Source organism: Pongo abelii, chromosome 17 (genome assembly GCF_028885655.2).
Source record: "Pongo abelii isolate AG06213 chromosome 17, NHGRI_mPonAbe1-v2.0_pri, whole genome shotgun sequence".
Lineage (NCBI taxonomy): Eukaryota > Metazoa > Chordata > Mammalia > Primates > Hominidae > Pongo > Pongo abelii.
In genome coordinates, this window is record NC_072002.2 from 46,476,279 (window position 1) to 46,492,702 (window position 16,424).

A 16,424-nucleotide genomic window follows, 5' to 3' on the forward strand; every position below is an offset into this window, starting at 1 on the left:
GAAGCCATGGGAACTGAGAGAACAGGTTGTTTCTAAAGAGAAATTATCTCAAGAAAAGAAGGAAAAAGTGAGAAAGAATTAAGAGATGGATTGGGAACATTATTTTATTAGAAAATCAGTGACCATTCCTACTTTTATGACCCATGTCCCACCAGTGTTTGCTTGATGGGAATTTTTAGGGATGGGGTACATTGCTATCTTACTACTTTATATGTGAATAATGGGTGTGCCTGATTTCTAGCACATTAATGGATTTTATAACTCAATAAATTGTAGGCACTCAATAATTTTTATTAAATGAGTGAATGATAAAAAGCAGTGGACATAACTGGATATATTAAAGCAGCATGGGGCTATATGAGCAGGAGGAGTTTCATAAGATCAAGATTAAAAATTAATTTGATTTTTTTTTTTTTTTGCTTAAGTGGTGTTTACTAGTCTTAGGGACCAGTACATATACATTAGAGAATGTATTCATTAAGAAGTCTCAGCCAGGCACTTAATTGTTGACACAGGAAAAAAAAAAAAAAGCCAACAAACCAACTCCGCAGAGCTGTGTTAAAAATACTGGACTTTCATCCCTTGATTGGAGGTATTATTACAGTGTCAAGCTGACCTGCAATATGGATCATTGAGATCAAAGGCTATAAATTATAATGTTTGCCTTTAAAGAAGTCAATTCAACCCTGAACGCCATAGTTAGCTACTTTCAACTGGAAGCTACAACATGGATTTATGGAATCTGTCTTGGTTTCTGTTCTTGGATGCTCTTCTCGTGATTTCTGGCTTGGTAAGGAAACAATATACAGAAAACACTTTAAAAATTTTGGGGCAATCGATATTGATTGTTAAAGAACAAGTGTTTGTTAATTTTTTGTTTTTTATACATCTTGAAATGTTGATCTCAAATGAGTGTTTCTTCTTGGAGATTAGGGGTGGGAAGGGTGTAGGGAGTGACAAATAGCCACACCAGAGTAGAGACATTGATATAAAGTTACGTTTTCCTTTTAGTTTCATCATTGTGTAACAAGTTTTCTTTTGATGAGATTATAAATGTGAATTTTGAAAATCATTCCATTTTTACTGCTGAATGAAATACAGATTGCTGCACAGTAACTTGAGACATGAATGAGTGTCACAGGCACTGTCAGTAGTTACAAAATTTTATAATGTGGTATTTCTCTTCTGCTTCTTCATCAGTTTAGACTAATCCTTCTACAATTTGGACTAATCTTTTCTATTAGATAGTTTGTATCACAAACCAACCCAAGGTTTTAAATGAAGTTTCAAATGGCTAGTGGAAAACCTTCAGTTGTTATTTTAAAATAACAATTATTATATTGGGGTGATATTCTATGAATAGGAACTAGAGCATTGCAAACAAGAGATACTGATGAATACATGTTAAACAGTAATTAGGAATAAATCCTTGATAATTTTATTCCGTAGGTTCACTGGCATTCCTCTATGAGTGTATGCCTGTGTGTGGTTATAGTGTGAAACATGCAAAGCACTTGTTAATGTCAAAAATGATGTAACCATCCATCCAGTTCATTCCCACATTTTGTTAAACACTCCAAATGATTCTAGTATTTAGATATGTAAGCTGTATTTGGATAAAATTGTACTTTACACTTTTGTGACAATTGATTATAGCTTACAGTGAGCCTTCTTTCACATTATATACTGTAACCCTCACAATACCCATGCAAAGCAGGTACTGACCATATTTTATGGATAGTCTCAGTACCTGGAAGGTGAACTGAATTACCCTTAGTTAGTAGAACCAGTAACATAACCCAGACACTCCTATGAGCTTTTTACTTCAATTACACCAAGACATTTCTCAGGTTTACTTAGTTTTTTTTTTTTTTTTTTTCCTTTGGACATGTAGTCTGAGTTTCATTGACCATTTGTGGAGAATCTATTTTCAGAAAAAAAATTAATCACAAAATGTACCCATTTTTTTTCTTAAATACTTGTATTGTCTTTGAAGGCAGAATTATTCTGGGAGAAACATGAACGCAAAATAACTTGATTAATGAGTCTTGAATAACATTTCTTTTTAAAGAATTGTTATAAATTACAGTATTATTTCAACATTGAGAATAAATTATTTGGTTTTTCAAACATTGCTCCATGAATGCTTTAGAAAATCATGTGTAAAGTGAGCACTTATTTGAGAGCTAGAGTCTTATGTTCTGCCTTTTTTTCTCCCAATTTTTGAAGTTGGTTTCTTGTTTCTTGCACCTTCAAATTGATTTAACAGGCAGTTTCATTTTCCATATGAAATGAGAAGACCCTTTGGTCAAAAAGTCATCTTAAACTTCAATTTAGCCATCCTAAATACATGTCAGGAAGTAATCCATAATATTAATGACAAAACAAACAAACAACAAATGGTTAGATATAAACTGAATCCAAGAAGACCATTCATGGGCATTATAATAATATGTTTTGTTTATGTGTTTATTTCCCAGCCAACTCCAGAAAACTTTGGTGAGTCTATTTTGAGTTTTGCTCTAGGTTATAGAGAACCTAGGACATATTTAATGCTAAACATCATACATAATTACATATGCATAATTGATGCATAATTGCATTGAACTTTGATCTAACACTGGATTCTTTTGATTTATGGAGGGACATTTTATTGTCCATGTTCCAGGGTTCATACGCCCAGCAGAGAAATAGATGGTGGTATAGGAAAGGCCAAGCACAGTGACTGACACATAAACATCCCATAAATGCTTGCTATTACTGTTTTTGTTATTTTGTGTCAAATCAGATGGACCTAATAATAAGTCTACTCAGTATTCACTTGCATACCTAGAGATTTGGCCATATTATATACACCTTTGCAACTTAAAATAGTAATTCAAGTTTAACTTAAGAATTTTGTTTGAAAGTTCTAAGGTATACTACTAGCAAGTGATATACATGTATGAATAGATTGGGCTAGTTTGACCAAATTTAATCATGTTTCCTATTTAATCTAGCCTTCTAGTCTTTCAAATTAAGCTTAATAATATACGGAGCAACCAATTTCTTATTCCTGAAGTCATTTGACATTCAAGGAATGTCGATAGGACAGAATACATACATAAAAGCTCTTTAAGCCCAACCTGGCTCATACGAGATTCTTAATCAATCAGTCAATCAATCAATCAGTGTATGTTGAGTCTGAATCTAGTAGTCACTTACCGGAGGCCAAAAGAAACTCGCTTATTTCTGATTATATAAATGATAAAGGTTTTCTCCTTTTATAAACATAATGTTCAATTTTGTTGTTGTTGTTGTTGTTTTAATCACAGACGTAGATGGCGGAATGGACCAGGACATATTTGATATCAATGAAGGTTTGTGGATTTCTTTTACATAATCTCTTAAGTAGAGAGTTTGAATCCAATTTGCTAACATGAATTTTTATCTTTACTCTTAGGTTTGGGACTGGATCTTTTTGAGGGTGACATCAGTCTTGATAGGGTGAGTTGAAACAGTATAAGGAAGAATCTTCCATTAACCACTGCAAGCCAAATTCAGAGTAACTGAGAAAGATTAGACAGCATGAATTTTGTTAAGCCTAACTATCTCTAAGGGTGCAGAATCATGGTGACACATTTATTCAATGAATATATTATACTCGAAGAAATGCATGTAATTGTGTCTTCATCTTTCATTACTCAGATTTCTGTGTGGTTCAAGCCACCATAACTCATTACATATGTCTTAGTCTTATTGATTTGATTGATTTTCATTATTGGAGCAATATGACATTTTGATTTTAAAATAGGACCTCACAGATTCAATCTAGTGGAGGCAAAATTAAACTGAATTTGTAAACATCTTCAATGAATCAGGCTTTTTACCACAATAAATAGATTTTGTGACTTCTACCCTGGCCTTAGCTAAAAATAATGTTGCCAAGTTAAGACCCTCCCGAACCTATTTATAAAGAGTGCTGATTCTCATCTAAGTCATCATGCCACACAGATAAACACAAGAACCTTGCATGTAGATTAGGGGGACTAAAAATTCACTATCATGAAAGCACTGTTTTTTTCAGTGTTCTCTCACAGAATGGAAATAAGCACTATTTTTCAAAAGACAAGATATAGTTTATTGTCCACTAGATTGAAAAATATTAAGAAACTTACTACTTACTATCCCTTTTGGTGATGATAGAGAGAAACTAGGATGCTTGTTTAGGAATGTGTTTAGAACATGTTATTATACTGGAGAGTGTATAAATTTGAAAAAAAGAAAGAAGACAATTTGATAAGAGCTAGCATAGTTTAAAATATGTACACCATGTGGCCTAGAAATTATCCAGTAGATCTTTTCCTGTAAAATTCTGCTCTTCCTTCCAACACAGTCCTGAGTCACTCCCTTACTTCCTATATCATAAGCATCAACATCCCTCACAGTCCTCCCACCCCCAGGAAAAAGAGCTGCAGTGTCCTAGGCTTAGTCCTGGGCCTACTCTTCTATCTGTGCTCTCTCTTGATCTCACTTTGGTCCAGGGATTTAAATGTCATCTCCATGCCAATGAATCCAAAGGCATATCTCTGGTCCTCTCCTTTGCCTGAGCTCCAGACTGGTCTATCCAAGCACTAATTTGCCAGCTCCACTTGAATGTCTACAAGACATCTCAAACCTAAGGTGTCCTCTGATCAGGTGAACTCTGACCTTCCCCCCAAACTGTTCCTCCCCACTCTCCTCTCTTCATAAAGTCATCCTCACAACCTGACTCTACTCAACTGAACACATAAAAACCTCGAGTCTCACCTTTGCTTCTCCTCTCTCCTTCACTCCCCATCCAGCCTGTCAGCAAGTTCTGTCATTTCTAACTCTAACATACACTGCAAATCATCCACTTTTCTCCATCACTCTAATTCAGGCCCCATCATCTCTTGCCTGGTTTTTTCCATTAGCCTCCTAATTTGTCTTTCTATTTCAGATATTGTTCCCCTATAATCTTTTCCACCCTGTTACATGTCCTTATCTCTCACAGCAAAGTCATTTTTCAAACAGGCGGTGACTTCATTTCACCTCCTGGCTTGAAACTCTTCCATAGCTGCCTATGGGTTTAGAATCATCTCCGGATTTAGCCCCAGCCTTCTAAGCCTAGCATGCCTTAGCTCCTGCTTCTGTCCTCCCCTCTCCCCTCCCCTCTCCTCTCTTTTCCTCTCCTCTTATCTCATCCATGTTCTCTCTTAGACTCATCAGGCTACTGGTCTCAACACATATTCAAAACATCCCAGGCATATTCCCACCTCAGAACCAGAACAACTAATGTTCCCTCTGCCTGAAACCACCTTCCCAGGACCCCTTTCAATGCTGGCTCTGTCTTGCAATTCCTATTTCCCCTTAAATATCATCCCTTCAGAGAGGACTGTCCTGATCACTCCATCTCATGTACTCCATCATCCCTGTGCCCTTGTTCACATCTCTCTTTCTAATTTCCTCCCTGTTGCATTCATCCTGCTTAAACATTTTTTTTTTTTTACATACTCTTTCTCTCCTCCACTAGATATAAGCTCCATGAAGCCAGAGACCTTTATTACCAAGGAATCTCTATTCTCTAGGACAATATTCAATTTGTGGACTGAGTAAATACATTAGTAAAATATTACTCATTTTCTATTATACAGTTTAAAATCCTTTAAAAATTTTTGAAAACTTTGGCCCAGCTCATGTGTGACTTTTTCTGATATTGTGAGATCCAGATTATCAAGGTCTTGCTATCACTGTTTTCTTGCAAATTTTTAATCTTTAAGTATAGGAAACTAACCTATAAATCTACCAATATTTGTAGTTCAGTTTTCCAACAGTTATTTTTTGCATTATTCCTTCTTAAACTGTATTAACAAAATTAATGATAGAAATTAGTAATTTCTTCCTAGAAACTTTGTTATATTATGATAAAAGTAGGGCTACACACAAACACACACACACACACACACACACAATTTGTGCGAACTGGGAGAGCTTTAAACTTCATTTATTTCTAGATTAACTACTGATTGTTTCCCAAGTGTTTGCCTTATTCGTTTAACTAGCCTTTTTGCATTTATTTTTGACAGGCACAAATTAGAAATTCCATCATTGGAGAAAAGTATAGATGGCCTCATACCATTCCATATGTTCTAGAAGATAGCCTGGGTTAGTATGCACCTTGGAGTATTCATAACTAATGTATGTTTCTGACAAAATATGATTACAGTGTTTCAAAGGGTGGGCTTATATGGTCTTTAAGGTTTTGTTTGGTTTGCTCCTTTGTGTGGCTATGTACATTTACTTTGAAAAAAAAAAAACAAGCAAAACAAACAATGAAAGTAACCTAAATGACTGTCTGAAATATTTACAGTGTCTTGACCAATATAGCAATGAGTTCAACCAACATTTATGGAGCGCCTACTCTATTATGCTAGGGACATAACGATTAGGGAGCCAGTCTTTTTTTGTGGGGAAGGGGCTCTGCATAATATATTCACTGAAGCAGTGCAAAAACATCTTTTGGAGAGCAGACAGGCCAGGCCAGGGTCCCAGGAGGATGCTGGGGGTGTGGTGAGGGTGAAACATGGAAGAAGAGGGCCTTGCTTCCTCTTCCCATGGCAGGTATGCTCCCTTCCCTAGAGTCTGGATCCCTGGTGAGTGGGGCCACTGACTGACTGTCCGTCTGCCTGTCCCTCTCTATCCCTGCAAGTTCGGGAAAGATGGATGGGTCATTGGCAGCTGGGGGCTGGGAGCCCAGGTCCTCTGGTGCCCCCGCTGGCTCAGGCTTGGTGGCCTTGGGCTCCTCGGCCTTATCCTTGTTTCTGCTGGCCTTCTGGAGCTGGTATCACTGCGCCACCTCGGCTTTCAGATTCTCCAAGTCTTTTTGGCTGAGAGGAATGAAGAGGATGCCACTGAGGCCTTTGAACAGCTCCAAGACGCTGGCCATGCCGGGGGCTGTGAAGTTGAGGGGGCAGCGTGTTGTTGCTGGAGCCGTTGCGGTAGATCTCATGCATGGCGCGCCGCAGGGCCACGGCCGGCTGGGTCAGGCACTTGAGGTACTCAGAGTTCTCCTTGGTCTTCTCCTGGTCCTCGCCCAGCTGGGTCTTATGGAGGGTGTGCAGCCCTTCCTTCTGGTGCTTCAGGGCCGACGGGAACTCAGCTTTGCTCTCATAGACCCAGGTGACGAAGTGGTGGCCAAGGGCCACCTTGAGGGCTTTGGGTCCTTGGTACTTGGTGCTGACAGCCAGCGCATTGTCCAGGAAGCACGGCGACAGGTCGTACTCCATCACCCTGTGCAGCACCCGCCCAATGTTGTCCAGCACACCACCCCGGGGTGTCTTCCCCAAGCACCAAAGCGTGAGGTAGCGGGCGCCCTGCAGCGGGCTCAGGGCTGGGGACAGCTGCCTGCTGGTGAAGCAGTGCAGGGCCAGGTGCATGTTTTCCTGGATGGTGTTGGGGTGCTCGATGCCCATCACCTGCACGCTCATCAGCACTGCCTTCTGCTGGCTTCTCAGGGCCTCTGCGTACTTGCCCATGACATAGTGGAGGCGGGCAAGGAGGCACAGGCAGGCTCAGATCTCCATGTGCACTGCTCCCTACGCTTTGTTAAACAGGTGCAGGGCCTGATTGATGGGCTCACAGGGAGCCAGTCTTTATTTTAAAGCAGTGGTTTCCCCTGTGATCAACTATACATATGAGAAAATGCATAAAATAACCAACTAAACAAAATTTGAGGAACTGGCATTGTTTTATCAACATTTTATTTTGCCAGGTCAGGAACTTAAACAACAACCTAACATGATAAAAGAGCTTTCATCATCCTCTTTTCATACAATAAATAATGTTATTAGTGTAGTATTAAAATGTTAAAAAGTCAGAAGAATCAAATCCAAAACTAAGAACAGCTTTTCTATAGAAGAAATTTAAATGTGTTGGAAAACTCTAAACATGGTCTTCATTTTAATCTATGGACTAGTGACAATGATGTCACTGACCAGCATTAGCTTAGAAATTGCTGTTTGGGAAAAGTTTGAGTAAAAACCCTGCTATAGTTTTTTAATTTTTAATTTTATTTTTAATTTTATTATTATTATTTTTTTGAGACAGAGTCTTGCTCTGGAATGCAGTGGCACGATCTCAGGCTGGAGTGCAGTGGCATAATCTCGGCTCACTGCAACTTCTACCTCCCAGGTGTCAGCGATTCTCCTGCCTCAGCTTCCCGAGTAGCTGAGATTACAGGCATGTGCTAGCACACCTGGCTAATTTTTGTATTTTTAGTAGAGACAGGCTTTCACCATGTTGTACAGGCTGGTCTCGAATTCCTGGCCTCAAGTGATCTGCCTGCCTCGGCTTCCCAAAGTGCTGGGATTACAGGTATGAGCCACTGCACCCAGCCTGTTATAGTTTTTTAAAGTTTCAACTTTTATTTTAGATTCAGTGGGTACGTGTGCAGGTTTGTTACATGGGTGTGTTGCATGATGCTGAGGTTAGGGGTACAAATGAACCCATCACCGAGGAGTTGAGCATAGCACCCAATAGGTGGCTTCTTCAACCCTTTTCTCCCTCCCTTTCCCCTCTTGTAGTCCCCAGTGTCTTTTGTTCTCGTCTTTACATCCATGTCTATGCAATATTTAGCTCCCACTTATGGGAAAACATATGGTATTTGAAAACCCTGCTATTTTCCTTAAAGATCATGCATTTCAGTGGAGATTCACATAAATCAAAAGTGAATTATGATAGAATGGAATAAACATTATGATTAGTGATCTGTTCAAAGAGCTATGGGAGCACATTGGAGGGGCAGTAAACTCAACCTGGATAGAAAAGCATATGCATTATAAGCAGAGGACGCTATATAGCAGGACTGCCATGAAGATTGTGTAAGTTGTACACCGTACAACTGACATGACCTCCTGGAGCTGGTGCTGCCATGCCACCTCGGCTTTCAGATTCTCCAAGACTTTTTGACTGAGAGGAATGAATGAAGAATGCCATTAATGATGTAGAGCTGCTTCAAGAGGCTGCTCTCAGGTGGCTGGGCCAGGAAACAAGTGGAGCTGATACCAGGTTTACATTCTTTCTGTTCACCAGGAGGCATTTGTTTCTTTGTGTGAAAGTGCTGTTCACCCATCTGGCCAGCCAGCAACTGCAGCACCTGCTCAGATGTCGTGCCTCTTTCTAATTGGCACACAGGCACCATGTGGGCTAGTGTGGCCTCTGATAGCAAGGGAAGGGTGCTTTAGCCAGATGCACCACGATCTGCTAAGTCTTGAAGAAGGGAGAGAATCCTGAGCTGGAATTTGGATTGAGATTGGGGAGATAGGAAGTTGAGCAGGTAGGCAGAACCCAAATGGGGAAGGACTTGGGTCTTTCCCATGTTAAAGAACTTGTGTATACTAATAACATGGAGCCACCAAAAGTATTATTGTGGCAGTAAGACTGTTAAAATTGCAGTTTAAAATAATCACTTGGGTTGAAGTATAGAAGATGTGTCGTTAGTGGGGTAAAAAGAAGGTAGGGTGACCAGTTAGAAAACTACTGAGGAAATTCAGAGAAAGAATTAAGAGATTCCTAACCAAGATAAATCTAAAAGCTATTTGGGATGCATTTGTTAGATTTAGTGATTATCTGTAAGAGGTCAAGAAGAAGGTGGGTGTAGGGAAGGAGATTCTAATGCTCAGGATTCAGTCCTGGGTAGCTGAGTGGATGGTAATATCTTTAACAAGAATGGAGAATTTAGCCTTGAGGAGCATGAGACAGAGAAGTGTGGTGGAAATTAGCTTTTGGCATGCAGAATTTCAAATGCATCAGAGTCACTGTGGTGGAGATACCAAATAAATTGTTGGTATACGACCTGGTCATTCAAGGTCGAGAAATGTTTGGGAGTTATTAGGATGTAAGAGATGGTTGAAGCCGTGAGTATGGATGAGCATTTCACACAGCACCTTGCATAGAGCAGGTGCGCCATAGATAACTGGATTTTATTGATTTATCCTGGAAGGTTGTGTTGAATAAGTAAGAAGATGGTTGAGAATGAAACTCAGTGCCATTTTTTGGAACTGGTATAGAAGGAAGATCTGGTGGAAGTTATTGAGAAGGGGGAATTGGCCAGAAACATAGATGAAAAACTAACAGTAGGGTAGGGAAAGCCAGGGCAGGAGTAGTTAGCGGGGTTGGAAGCCATAAAGACCACAGGGAGCATGAGGAGAGAAAGATGTTCATTGACTTTTGGAATCAGGAAGCTAAAAGATTTTGAATATACATGTTTTTTGGTTTAGTCTTTTGATTAAAAAATTTTTAAGTTCTTTTGTTTTAATTCTTCCTTTCCTTCCTTCCTTCTTTCTTTTTTGAGATGAGTTCTCACTCTATCACCCAGGGTTCAACCTCTGCCTCCCAGGCTCAAGTGATCCTCCCACCTCAGCCTCCCAAGTATCTGGGACCAAGATGCACGCCACCATGCCCAGCTAATTTTTTGTATTTTTAGTAGAGATGGGGTTTCACCAGGCAATCCACCCACCTCGGCCTCCCAAAGTGTTGGGATTACAGGCGTGAGCCACCACATCCAGTTATATTTCTTTTTTAAAAAAAATTATTCTCCTAAGTATGTTCGATGGAAGATTAGGGAGCTTTAATTTTATATAACTCTTAGGCTATTTTTTTTGCCATGTATTTAACCAAAGCCATCTAACCTTATGAGCTTTATTTATTTTTTAAACAACATTATAAACAACATAATGAATGCCTTGAGGATAAGAGCTATTTTTCACCTTGCAAATTGGAGGATTACCATAGTCTCTGGCATATTATATGTAATAGCATTTTTGAAATAAATTGATAAGCATATGCATATATATAAATGAAAAATGTTAAGTAAAAATTCAGCCTAGATCCTACCATCCAAACTGTGCACATTTTTACATAGTTATAACTATGATGTCTTAAATTTTTTGTTCTAATTTTTTCACTTAATGTTATTGCATTTTTTCATATTGTATAGTCTTTATAATATAATCAAACTTCAAATTTTTATAGACCAATTTTTTCAGTTATGTGATTTTGATTATTTCTTATTTAGAAAATACATTTGTTTAATATTGTAGAATTCAACTTGTTTTCTATGTTCAAATTAAGAAAAGTGTCCTTACATTTCAGAAATGTATACCATCTTCAAATGACTCAGACTAAGAAAATTACTAAGCAAGGCCACTCTTACAGGTAGCAAAAGTAAATACCTATGAAGGGTTGATTTCTAGAAGGCCCTATTACTCAGATTCTAGTAGGTCGACCTGTGAAATTCTACCAGTAGGGTTGTAGTCTTCAAGCATGAACTTCAGATGTTACCTGGCTGGTAGATGCAACTTCCCCGAAAGGAGTAACACTCAAAGCAGCCATTTATACTTTCCAGGGCCTAAGTTATAATTCCTTGCCTTAGCACCAAGGGAGAAAAGGCAGTGGGGGAGGCTGAGGGTAAAGAGTTGGGGATGGAAATGAAGGGGAAGGTGCTAGAAACCTGAAGGGGCTACTAAGGGGAAACAATCCTGAACAGCTGCTTACTGAACTCCTAGGATTGCCAGCAACTTGCCTCATTTTCCAAAGCCTGGCATGGTTCCAAGTGGAGCTTTCTGCATCTATAACGCAAGGTTAACTAAGGCCCTTGGTAAATAAAGGCACATGGAAAACAAAGATCTTATCTTGGTAAAGGGCCTCAGTGTTTATAAAGCTTTCATGTGTTACTTTATTTATTAATTCAAGAAACTATCCTCATTAAGTTTTGATAAATGGCCTAAACTAGTACGCTCTTTTACGTTCTATTTAAAACAGTGATATGGTGGTCAGTATTATCATACCTTATTTGAAGGAAATACTACATTTGAAATAATGACCCAAATATGATACTTATAGGACAGAACATTTTGAATGTTACAGCCATACGTAGATACACATACACACACACACACACACACACACACACACACACACACACACACACTTGGCATACTATTTCAGGGTGTTCATAGACCTTCCCATCTCAATGTCCTCAGATTAAAAGCCCAGCTGTGAGGCTTTAAATACATATTATAGCTTCTCAGATTAAGTATGTGGTGGCAATTTATTTTGATTGCCTGTGATCCAATGTCCAATGGATCCAATTTGTAGTCCTCTATTCATTAAAATGATAAAAACAATACTCAATGATGAAAAAAGATTTTGATGACATAATATTTAGTAAAAAAAAGTTGGTAAAATGCTATGTAGATGACTTTATTTTTTATAGAAATATTAACATATGTATGTTATATATGTATTCAAAGGCAAAATGTATGGTAAGGGTGATTGATTATTCCTGGATGATAGGATTTTAAATTTCTTTTTATTCATATCAATTTTTTAACTTGTTTATAATGATAGTGTATTACTTATGTGGTATTGTAAAAGTCTGAACTTAGTGCCTTTTACAACTTATGGATTTTAGGGTCTTCCCTATGTGAATCCTGTTCTTGATCTTCTTAGATCTGCCTCAACAGAGGCATACCACGTAATCTTCCTTGAACATCTATGCAGTGGTTACTCAAGTAGGGAGAAAGGAAATGAACATTTGACAAATGCTAATTTTACTTGGAACTTCACCTTTACTTTTTCTTACTATCCTCACAATATCCTGCAAAGTTGATTTTATTTCCTCACTTAACTGATAATAACACCAAAGCTCCAAAGGTTGATTGAACTGGCAAAAGTTTTATGTCAAAAGTGAGTGGTGAGGATAGGGAAGAACTTAGGTGTGTCTGGCTCCAAAGTCCAAGCACTTTCCCCTCTGCCATACTGTCTTCCACCTCCTGGCAGGCTCCCATCTTTCAGATAACTAGGACCTGGCCCATGTGATGCCTCTCCATGTGCATCTGATACAGCCCATTCCTCCTGGTCACTCACAAGTTTCTTTTCCTGCATGTTGTTTCTTCCATGCCTCTGCCTTCTTTGAGCTCCATATCCATATCACTCTTATATCCAGAGCATTGGCTCTTACCCCTATTTTGGGCCCTGAACTCACTTGCAGACCTCATGAAAGCTCTCTCTAGAAAATGCACTTTGCATATGTAGATATGCACACACACACACACACACACACACACACTTTGCATACTATTTCAGGGTGTTCATAGACTCTCCCATCTGAAGATCCTCAGATTAAAAGCCCAGCTGTGTGGCTTTAAATACATATTATGGCTTCTCAGATGAAGTATGTGATGGTGATTATTTATTTTGATTGCCTGTGATCCAATGGATATGTTCTCTGAGGTAAAGAAATGCATTATTATTGTTTAGTAATGCACCATTAGTGAGTGCTAGAGAAATATGAGGCCAAATAAAGGATCTGAAGAATAAGAAGATACTGTATATGATATTCAATGGGTACTGAATTCTAATTTTTGTAAAAATAAAAGACTCAACATTCACGAAGGGACTAACTCATGATAAGCAATATATTGCAATGGCCTGCTTCCATGGAAGATTTTTCAGTGGTGATTGTTTTAATAAGCTTATTTTTGTTTGTTTTCTTCCTTCAGAAATGAATGCTAAGGGAGTTATCCTCAATGCATTTGAACGTTATCGCCTAAAAACATGTATTGACTTTAAGCCTTGGGCTGGAGAAACAAACTATATATCAGTGTTCAAGGGCAGTGGGTAAGTTGAAGACTTAGTCTTCTAAGGCATCTAAGGAGAACTCTAGTGCCTGGGACATTACATTGCAGCAATCATCCTAGGCTCTGACCTTTAGGAAGGGGTGGGGACTTTCTTGCTAGTTGCTGGAGAGTATAAAAAACAACTGGATCTAGTTTTTGTAGACATAGAAATTATATTCCCATACATGTAACCGCCTTTAGACAAAGTGGAAAGTGGATGGGATTGCATGCCATCAGACCCACAACCTTGTGAATTTCAGCCCGTTTGTAATTTACATACTCTTTATCCCTTTCAAGTAAAAAACATGTGTATTTATGTGTGTCCATGTCTGTACTTAAGCTTATTTTTACCTAACCACTCTTATTTCTTGAGTTAAGAAGGCGACAGTATTATTTGTCTTGAGCTCAGCAATTCTGAGTGGTTGCTCTCCCTGTAAAACCCTTGTTAATGGGCACAGGCATAACAAGGAGGATCTCAAAGACTTTGAAATTCACCAGAAAAACCAGGTCTAGACCACCTTGGGGATGATTTGCTCCTAGGTAATATTTGGTGTTAGGGCAAGTTCTTTAAAGATCACCTGGTCTGTAAGGTTTTTAATATTATACAATACCTGGTATATTAGGCCATTCTTGCATTGCTGTACAGAAATACCAGAGACTTGGTAATTTATACAGAAAAGAGGTTTAACTGCCTTTCAGTTCTGCAGGCTTTATAGGAAGCATGGTGTTAACATCTGCTCAGCTTTTGGGGAGGCCTCCAGAAGCTTATAATCATAGTGGAAGGTGAGGGTGGAGCAGGCATGTCGCATGGCAAAAGCAGGAGCCAGAGAAAGAGTGGGGAGGGGGAGGTGCTACACACCTTTAAGTGACCAGATCCCATGAAAACTCACTATTGCGAAGACAGCACCAAGCCATGAGTGGTTTGTCCCACGACTCAAATACCTCCCACGAGGTCCCACCTCCAGCACTGGGAATTACAGTTCAACATGAGATGTGAGTGGGGACAATTGTCCAAACTATATCACCTGGGTTATGAGAGAAATGCACAGTGTTCAGATGTAAGAGCAAAGGTGGGTAATGAAGTGGGTAATGAAGTGGACTAGGCAGTGGGGATTCTGCCCTGAGACCTCAGATTGTAACATCCTCTTCCCCCTTTCTTGTAAACTCTCCTATAAGCTGCTGGTCTTCAGTAGGAAATATGCAGGTTGGGAAGCAAGAACTTTCCATCGGGGCAAACTGTGACCGAATAGCAACGGTTCAACACGAGTTCCTCCATGCTCTGGGATTCTGGCATGAGCAGTCGCGTTCCGACCGGGATGACTATGTCAGGATAATGTGGGACAGAATTCTGTCAGGTACATTTCTCTTTTTTTCCTATGTTTTTAGTTAAGGACTGAATTTCTAAGCATGTGTCCTCTCTTGTCATCTGTGGCAACTGTTAATAATTTTAAAACTTTGATGTTTTGATGTCTTAATTCATTCAGCTTGAACTCATTCTGAGTTATTGGAGCACTAGTATTCCAGAACCCATATGAGCTAGATATGCTCTAGAAACTGGTTTTGTGGTTCTTCAAGCATATTCAGTCCCACAATATGTTCATGAGTATTATGTGGAACGGAGTCTGTGGCCAAATTAGTTTTGCAAATCCCCAAGTCTTAGTCCGTCTTGCACTGCTATAACAAAACACCACAGACTGGGTAATTTATAAAGAACTGAAATTTATTCATCATTGTTCTGGTGGCTGGAAAGTCCAAAATCAAGGGGTGGGCATTTGACGAGGGCCTTCTTGCTGTGTCACATACCATGGCAGAAGGCAGAAGGGCAAGGGAGAGTCAGAGAGAAAAAACAGGACCAAATCTGTCCTTTTACAAGGAATCCACTCCTGCAGTAGCAAACCTACTCCTGCAGCAATGGGATTAATCCATTTATGAGATGGAGCCCATGCCCTAATTACCTCTCATTAGGCCCCACCTCCCAACACTGTTGCAGTGGGGATTAGGTTTCCAATACATTCTTTTGGGGGGACATATTCAAGCCATAGCACCTAGGTTAAAAGAAATGAGGCTTACTTATCCTGCTATACTGCTCTGAGTGTTTATTGGGTGACAGGAATTGTAAATCTCTAAGAAAAGCAGCATTTCCCAAAATGATTTGATCATGGTCTTCTTTTTTCTTTTTGCAGAGTAGCTTGTAGAGTATTTGGATTTATTGTTTCATGGAACAATTTTCAGTAATAGTTGAGTAGCATGAACTGTTTGTGATTTTGTGTTCAAAGTCACAAAGTCTTAATAACCATGTCTGACTAGAGCTCATGTTTTCCACATTCCACAGTGACACTCAGCTTCCTCATTTGTCCTGCCTGTGTGGGGCGAGACAGAGGAAAGGGCATTGCTATTATGTATCAGGCACTGTGAGGAGTGCCCTATGCAAGGTCCCCTGCCACCACACTTCTTGAAATCACAGCTCTTGCTCTTCATCCCCCGCCTCTGCTTATCTCAAATGGGGTCAGGCATAGCAGCAAACTAAAAGGTTTCTAGAGAAACAGCAGTGTTCAGCTTTAATTCACAGCCACACTCTTTAGGATTCCCAAAGTCTTATTTTTGATCAAAACTTCTGCTCACATTTGATAACATATCTTTATGTTTTGGAGATTAGAACCATCTTAATGTGTCCACAGAATCATTCCATTTCAAGTTGGAATCAGTTGCCCATTAGTATAATGCTAAATGGCCTGAATGTCTTCT

At 39.2% G+C, this 16,424-nt stretch overlaps 1 protein-coding gene and 1 pseudogene across 1 annotated transcript in view; one reads left to right on the forward strand and one right to left on the reverse strand.

Annotated features, from left to right (window-relative positions):
• Positions 1–727: 727 nt before the first annotated feature.
• Positions 728–16,424, forward strand: part of MEP1B (meprin A subunit beta) — a 30,390-nt gene continuing 14,693 nt past the window's right edge. Inside the window, exons 1-7 of the mRNA XM_002828154.4 lie at positions 728–790; positions 2,481–2,499; positions 3,315–3,359; positions 3,443–3,486; positions 6,087–6,165; positions 13,563–13,680; positions 14,856–15,034. Coding sequence (XP_002828200.3) covers positions 728–790; positions 2,481–2,499; positions 3,315–3,359; positions 3,443–3,486; positions 6,087–6,165; positions 13,563–13,680; positions 14,856–15,034 — 547 coding nt within the window. The remainder of the gene's footprint in view (positions 791–2,480; positions 2,500–3,314; positions 3,360–3,442; positions 3,487–6,086; positions 6,166–13,562; positions 13,681–14,855; positions 15,035–16,424) is intronic.
• Positions 6,494–9,199, reverse strand: LOC134760318 (clustered mitochondria protein homolog; annotated as a pseudogene).